Source organism: Brassica oleracea, chromosome C9 (genome assembly GCF_000695525.1).
Source record: "Brassica oleracea var. oleracea cultivar TO1000 chromosome C9, BOL, whole genome shotgun sequence".
In the NCBI taxonomy this organism is placed as follows: Eukaryota; Viridiplantae; Streptophyta; class Magnoliopsida; order Brassicales; family Brassicaceae; genus Brassica; species Brassica oleracea.
In genome coordinates, this window is record NC_027756.1 from 51,998,230 (window position 1) to 52,004,995 (window position 6,766).

At 38.7% G+C, this 6,766-nt stretch overlaps 3 protein-coding genes across 7 annotated transcripts in view; 2 read left to right on the forward strand and 1 right to left on the reverse strand.

The window, feature by feature from the left end:
• Positions 1 to 1,552: 1,552 nt before the first annotated feature.
• Positions 1,553 to 3,445, forward strand: LOC106315315 (calcium-binding mitochondrial carrier protein SCaMC-1-like; the record flags this gene model as incomplete). Its single annotated transcript, XM_013753050.1, has 4 exons — positions 1,553 to 1,916; positions 2,139 to 2,915; positions 2,980 to 3,049; positions 3,118 to 3,445. Coding segments are annotated over 4 exons (1,419 nt in total), but the record flags the coding sequence as incomplete, so codon positions are not given.
• Positions 3,446 to 4,021: 576 nt separating this feature from the next.
• Positions 4,022 to 4,906, forward strand: LOC106316604. The gene is made up of 2 exons (XM_013754492.1): positions 4,022 to 4,192; positions 4,281 to 4,906. The coding sequence occupies exons 1-2, from the start codon at positions 4,175 to 4,177 to the stop codon at positions 4,749 to 4,751; spliced, it is 489 nt and encodes a 162-aa protein (XP_013609946.1). The 5' UTR covers positions 4,022 to 4,174; the 3' UTR covers positions 4,752 to 4,906.
• Positions 4,907 to 5,010: 104 nt separating this feature from the next.
• LOC106315664 (glutamyl-tRNA(Gln) amidotransferase subunit A) overlaps positions 5,011 to 6,766 on the reverse strand; it is a 3,529-nt gene continuing 1,773 nt past the window's right edge. For all 5 annotated transcript variants that reach the window (XM_013753460.1, XM_013753462.1, XM_013753461.1 and 2 more), the window contains 6 exons: positions 6,533 to 6,687; positions 6,302 to 6,438; positions 6,059 to 6,229; positions 5,759 to 5,983; positions 5,437 to 5,673; positions 5,011 to 5,352 (listed from right to left, as the gene is read on the reverse strand). In XM_013753460.1, coding sequence (XP_013608914.1) covers positions 5,209 to 5,352; positions 5,437 to 5,673; positions 5,759 to 5,983; positions 6,059 to 6,229; positions 6,302 to 6,438; positions 6,533 to 6,687 — 1,069 coding nt within the window. In that variant the 3' untranslated portion in view covers positions 5,011 to 5,208. The remainder of the gene's footprint in view (positions 5,353 to 5,436; positions 5,674 to 5,758; positions 5,984 to 6,058; positions 6,230 to 6,301; positions 6,439 to 6,532; positions 6,688 to 6,766) is intronic.

Sequence of the window (6,766 nt, forward strand, 5' to 3'; positions counted from 1 at the left end):
CACATTCGTCCACCCCTTGGAACAAGTTCATACCTCTTGAATGACATCATGTTTGTATCCTTTAGTTTAGGACGTGTTCGTACGTCTTAGGTTATGAGTCGTTCGTACTTTTTCGTTTATGACACAACCGTCTAACGTAAACGATACATTTTTTTTATTTAAAAAGATTTTTTGTTTAATAAGAGATTTTATTTATTTATTATAAATTGATATAATTTAAAATTTTAGAGTAAATTACCTAAAATAATAAAAAAATGTATAATTTTATTAGTATTGATGTATTTGTATTTTAGTTGTAATCTAAAATTATAGAATATACATTTTTAATATTATCTATAAATAAATATAAACACATATATTCTACGTTTTGACATGAGATTTTTTTTTTGAAACTAAAATTATTTTTTTATATAATATATAAATTATAATATGATATATTTATTTATAAAAAATGAGTTCCCACGCGATATCGCGTGGGTTCCTTACCTAGTATATATATAAAGATTACTAAAATATTATTTTATTGTCATATTCAAAGATATTGTAACATTTCACAAATTTAGAAAGTTTTTTAAAAATTAAACTTTTCGCTTTATAGATTTATAATATCGAGTAAATAATTAAACATTTAGTTTTTGTTTAATTTTTAAAATAAACTATATAGTTTAAAATTTGTTTTCATTGGTTTAAGCCGGTAAAGATTAATCATTGTTAGATAATGTGATTTTTGTTATTTAAAAAAAAATCTTTATAATTTTAAAAGTTAACATCGACAAATATTTAAATAATTAACATATGAAGGTATATTATTACAACATTAAATTATATCTATTTAATTTATACTATTTATAAATCCAATTGATAATCTATTGTTTAAATCCAATTATTGATAGTCCAATAAAAATTTCTGATGACCCAAAATTTAAATGATAAAATTAGAAATTAAATGTAACATGACTTTCTATGAATATATCCATTAGGTCCATTTTAAAAAAAATCACACATGAATCAAAGTTGTGACTTCTGTTTTAATATATAAGATGATTTTCTATGAATAGATTCATTAAGTCTATTTTAAAAAAAAATCACATATAAATCAAAGTTGTGATTTTTTTTTAATATATAAGATGACTTTTTCTATGATAAATTCATTAGGTCTTTATTTTAAAAAATCACACGTAAATCAAAGTTGTGACTTATGTTTTAATATATAAAAATTTGTCCTCTCTCTCATCCTACTGTTGTAAATTTCTAGATCCGTCTCATGCGCTACAAGTCAAAATTTACGGTCAATTGACGTATCGGTTCGACTCCAAAACTGGGACACGCACACGGTCTCAATTTGACTGAATCGCACGTGCCGTGCTAGGATTGCACGTGGAAGCAAAGAGATAGAGAGAGAGATTGGGTGGGAACTGTTAACGTCGTCACTTGCGGTCAACACATGACGCCGGATTCTCCTTCACCGGCCGTCGCTTAAAGCCACAGCCCTTTTAATCCAAAACTCACTCACCGGAGTCAAAGTGAATACCTTTTCTTCTGGGTTTCCTGATTTGAATCTGAAAATATCGTCTTAGACGGGAAGACCGTCTTAGCCTTACGAGAGAGCAACGACGAGAGAGAGGTGAGGATCCGCAGCTTATTCGATTTCTTCGACAACTCCACTCTCGGCTTCTTAGACTACGCCCAGATCGAAAAGGGCCTCGCTTCCCTCCAGATCCCTCCCGAGTACAAGTACGCCAGAGACCTCTTCAGAGTCTGCGACGCCAACAGAGACGGCCGCGTCGATTACCACGAGTTCCGCCGCTACATCGACGCCAAGGAGCTCGAGCTTTACAGAATCTTCCAAGCCATCGACGTCGCTCACCACGGCTGCATTTTGCCCGAGGAGCTCTGGGAGGCCCTCGTCAAAGCCGGTACGTAGATAAAGTTCCAACCTTTATGGTATATATGGATGACATGTCACGTAAAGTGCCAACCTTTATGGTATATATTGATGTCATGTCACGTAAAGTTCCAACCTTTATGGTATATATGGATGACATGTCACATAAAGTTCCAACCTTTATGGTATATGGATGGTCATGTCATGTAAAGTTCAAACCTTTATTGATTTTGGATTTGCTATTGGTTGGTAGGCATTGAGATGGACGACGAGGAGCTCGCGCGCTTCGTGGAGCATGTTGATAAGGACAACAACGGAACGATAACGTTCGAGGAGTGGAGGGACTTTCTTTTACTATACCCTCACGAAGCCACCATTGAGAACATATACCATCACTGGGAGAGAGTGTGCTTGATAGACATTGGGGAGGTAGCTGTTATCCCGGACGGTATAAGCCAACACGTCAAAGGAAGCAGATTACTTCTCGCCGGAGGACTAGCCGGAGCCGTTTCCAGAACCGCGACCGCGCCTCTGGACCGCCTCAAAGTCGTTCTGCAGGTCCAGAGGGGGCACGCGGGTGTCCTCCCGACCGTTAGGAAGATATGGAGGGAAGATAAGTTAACAGGTTTCTTCAGAGGCAATGGTTTAAACGTCATGAAGGTAACTCCCGAGAGCGCCATTAAGTTCTGCGCTTACGAGATGCTGAAGCCTTTGATTGGGGGAGAGGGAGGAGGAGATGTTGGGACGAGCGGGAGGCTTTTGGCCGGGGGAATGGCTGGCGCGGTGGCTCAGACCGCGATTTACCCGATGGATTTGGTGAAGACGAGGCTGCAGACTTGTGTGAGTGAAGGTGGGAAGGCGCCGAAGCTGTGGAAGCTCACTAAGGATATATGGGTGAGAGAGGGCCCCAGGGCGTTCTACAAGGGTCTCTTTCCTTCTCTTCTTGGGATTGTACCTTATGCGGGCATCGACTTAGCTGCTTATGAAACGTTAAAGGACTTGTCTAGGACGTACATTCTTCATGACACCGGTTAGATCACATCAAACCCTTATTGTTTAATGATAATTACTGAAATGGGTTCAAATTTGTGCAGAGCCGGGTCCGTTGATACAGCTGAGCTGTGGGATGACATCAGGAGCTCTTGGTGCATCGTGCGTTTACCCGTTATGTAATTTTCCCAAGAATTTTTTTTTTTTTTTTTTTTTTGTTTCTTGCTTGTCTGTGATTGTAGAAACGAGTTTGATTTATTTCTGTTTGTTAGAATGCAAGCGGATAGTTCAGAGACGACGATGAAGCAAGAGTTTATGAAAACGATGAGAGGGGAAGGTGTGAGAGGATTCTACAGAGGACTTTTACCGAATCTTCTCAAAGTGGTTCCAGTGGCTAGCATTACGTATATTGTTTATGAAGCTATGAAGAAAAATATGGCTCTTGATTAAAAAGCCAAATACGAAAAAAATTCTCGGAGTTAGTCATTCTTTTTTGTTGTTCGCAAAAGATCTTTTTGTTCTTGAGGTTTATTTAGAGCATGATTATCGCAAAAGTTAGTTTAAGAGTTTCTTAAATTTTTTTTTTTTTTTTGTCCAAAAAAAAATGATTAAAAAGAAACCAATCACGGACCATCACGTATCAATGAGGCCCGTAAACAGTACATAAAACCAACAAAAATCGATCTTTATTCGGTTACTTTAGAAACTTTGGAATAAAGATGGGCTTAGATTATGCGAGATAACAGAAACAAGCCGTTACTGTGATATGTCTGCTGGTAGTTGATGTGTTCATGATCAAGACTCATGTCACTGACACATCTTCACAAACGGATCTTCAATTGAGTAAAATTACGGTTGTATTTTAACCTCTGGTTAGGTTCGGTTCATTTTCAAGCAAATGTTAGTTTGGGCGGCTGTAAATTTGCTCTTATCCTAACAATCTTTATATTAATCTTATGTTTATTAAATCTCAAACACGTATTAATCTTATGATTATTAAAATATTATTATGAAGGGAAAATCCCAAAATGATAAAGGAGTCTGTGGGACGTGGATCTTCAAGAGACTTCCACGATTAGACTGCATGTTCTTACATGCAGACACGTGTATTTGTAACCTTCTACATTTATCTTCTCAGCTCCACTCCAGACGTCTCTATCTTCCTTTATATTACACAATCTTAACACTCCAAGTATCATCCGAAACAAGTACTAAACAAGAACTAAATCAAAGACGCATCTTGGTCGTTTATTCAGCTTGATCTCACTTGCTTAACAGATCCATCTCCGAGAACCAGCTATGGCGGTCCGATCAACAGTAAGTACTTAATACTTGTTGACATCAAATATTTGTAATGTACTCATCAAGATTCATTTGGCCTTACGGTTGTCATTTGATGTTGAAGGGTACTCACTTGAAAAGCATGGTGCAAAGGCTAAGGACTTACGCTACAGCGACTACACCAAAACCCAAGGCCTACTCTCCAACGGCAGAGTACGGTGGTCAGAGACCAGCAGCTACTACGAAGGCGACAAAAGGTGATTTCATGCCCGTCTATGTCTCCATAGGGATGATTTCACTGTCGGTGTCGTTCGGCCTCTACACTGCGTATCTCCACCTCCACGAAAACCCGAGCGTTCGTGTCAACAAGAAGACGAGAGAGACTGTTCCCGAGGTTGAAGATCCGGATAGAGTTATAAATGAAGCGGACAGGTTGGCTAATAGGTCGTGGTTTAGGAAACTCGCTCACGTCCAAGACTTTGACAAACAGGATGTCATTCCTGACCCAATTAGAAAAGACCATTTCGCTCATAAGCCTCGTGCCGTGACGCTAAAGGATGTTGGCGTTGATCCAAAGATGTCTGCTGCTAACTGATGTATTGTCTCCGGTCCATGAACTTAATAGTTAATTCACGTCTGAATAAAGCTGGTTTTTTTTTTTTTTTTGAATGGGTCTACTAATGTTTTATCCTGTTTTGCATCAATGTATTTTGTGGTAATGAACAGTATGTAAATTACTTAATAAAATTTCTCTAGTCAGCATCGTTGGATAAACATAACACGCAAGGAAGAAAAAAACGTTAAGAGCATAGTTCAAGCTTCCACTTATAGCAAGTCCCTACTTTGCAAAATGGGGCAGACTAAATGGTCATTTCATTACCAAGCAAAAGAAACGTATACACCACTGCGTTGGCTTGGTAACTCATTGGGACAGAAACAATATGTTAACCACAACTTCGTAACATATTTTAAACTTCGTACTAACAAAACACATAAACATTGAGCTGATTATTATCCTAACATAACAACAAGCTAGGGAAAAATAAAAACACTCATTCGTGTATGTGTAACCTTCGGGGAGGGATTATAGCTCTAGGCGGATTTGGTATGGAGTCATCCGGTCCAAGATCATCGACAGGCGGTCGTTTTTTATGGGCATCGGTAACCGATTGGTATGCCATACCCAATGCCAAAGCCTACCACACCCAAAAAGAAATATTTTTTTATAAGAATTCTTAGAATTTCATTTCAGAAAACGGCATATAATAAGATTAACTTACGATGTGATCACGTTCAGGAGGAGCATAGATTCCAGCATTAATCGTTGTCCTCCTACGACAACTCTTGGTCGGTGGTGGTTCCGATATGTTCTTGAAACCTGTCGGAATCACTAGAACTGGCAAACCAACAAGGTTTCCCATGCAGACTTTCTCCCAATCCGTCACGTTTCCAATAAACGCATCTACTATAAAGCTCTTCTCCACTTCTCTAATCAACTTACCACGAGCTCTCTGCGCCTAAACCAATAAACCAGAGATATAATAAACCGGACATAACCATGCAAAGACCGACATGTAAACCAAAAATAAAAATGGGTAAAACCTGAATGTAATCAACGGCTGTAACTACACGAGCACGGCGTAACTCAACCGGCCACTGATCCTGAGCTTCGTAGAGATCCTCTTGACCTGTTCTTTGCCATTCATCAAAATGAGCTAACATGTCTACGTCCATTGTGAAGTTCAATATCCCTTGAACAGAATCCACTGTATAGTTTAGTTCAAAAGGAACCATATTGACACCTTTCGACCCAAGAACTTCCACAACCTGCATATGTCACATGTTGAATTAACACCAAAATGGTTATTCTAAATGCATACATCATTTAACTATTTTGTTTACCTTCATATCAGCATCTTTTGTATACCCAACAGTGAGTTTCGTGATATCTACTGAGAAGGGATCTACAAACGCAATCTCTCTTGATGAGAGATCATCGGGATCTTTCCCTTTTATAGCGTCAAGAACTACAGCACAATCTGCTGCTGTTCTACAGAAAGGTCCAAGCTTATCCTGTGCCAAGAGGAGTTGCATTTACTAATGTTACTCAAGAAGCGAGTTAAGGCCGATGCTAGTTTGCCATACCAGACTCTCGGATAAGCTCATCACTCCGGTTCTACCAACGCTCCCAAATGTGGGACGAAATGCTGTTACGCCACACCTAGCTGCAGGGTATGTCATTGAGCCTGCTGTCTCCGAGCCTATCGCAAACGGAACCATACCTGAACAAAATTTAAATGGGAAAGAAACTGGTTATATTCCAGTTATGGTCAAATAGAAACGTAATCTTGATTCATTTTCTATAAAAAAAATAACCAGCTGATGTGGAAGCAGCAGGTCCAGCTGATGAACCGGTAGAGAACTCCTCAATATTCCACGGGTTCCTAGTCCGTCCCCCGAACCAGATGTCATCATAAGCTAGAGAACCCGTTACAAGCTTTGCTACTAAAACTGCACCTGAAGCTTTTAATCTAAACAAACAAACAAAAAAAAAAACAAAAAAACGTCCTGACGATGTTGTCAAGTGAGCTCCATTCACACCCCAAAAAA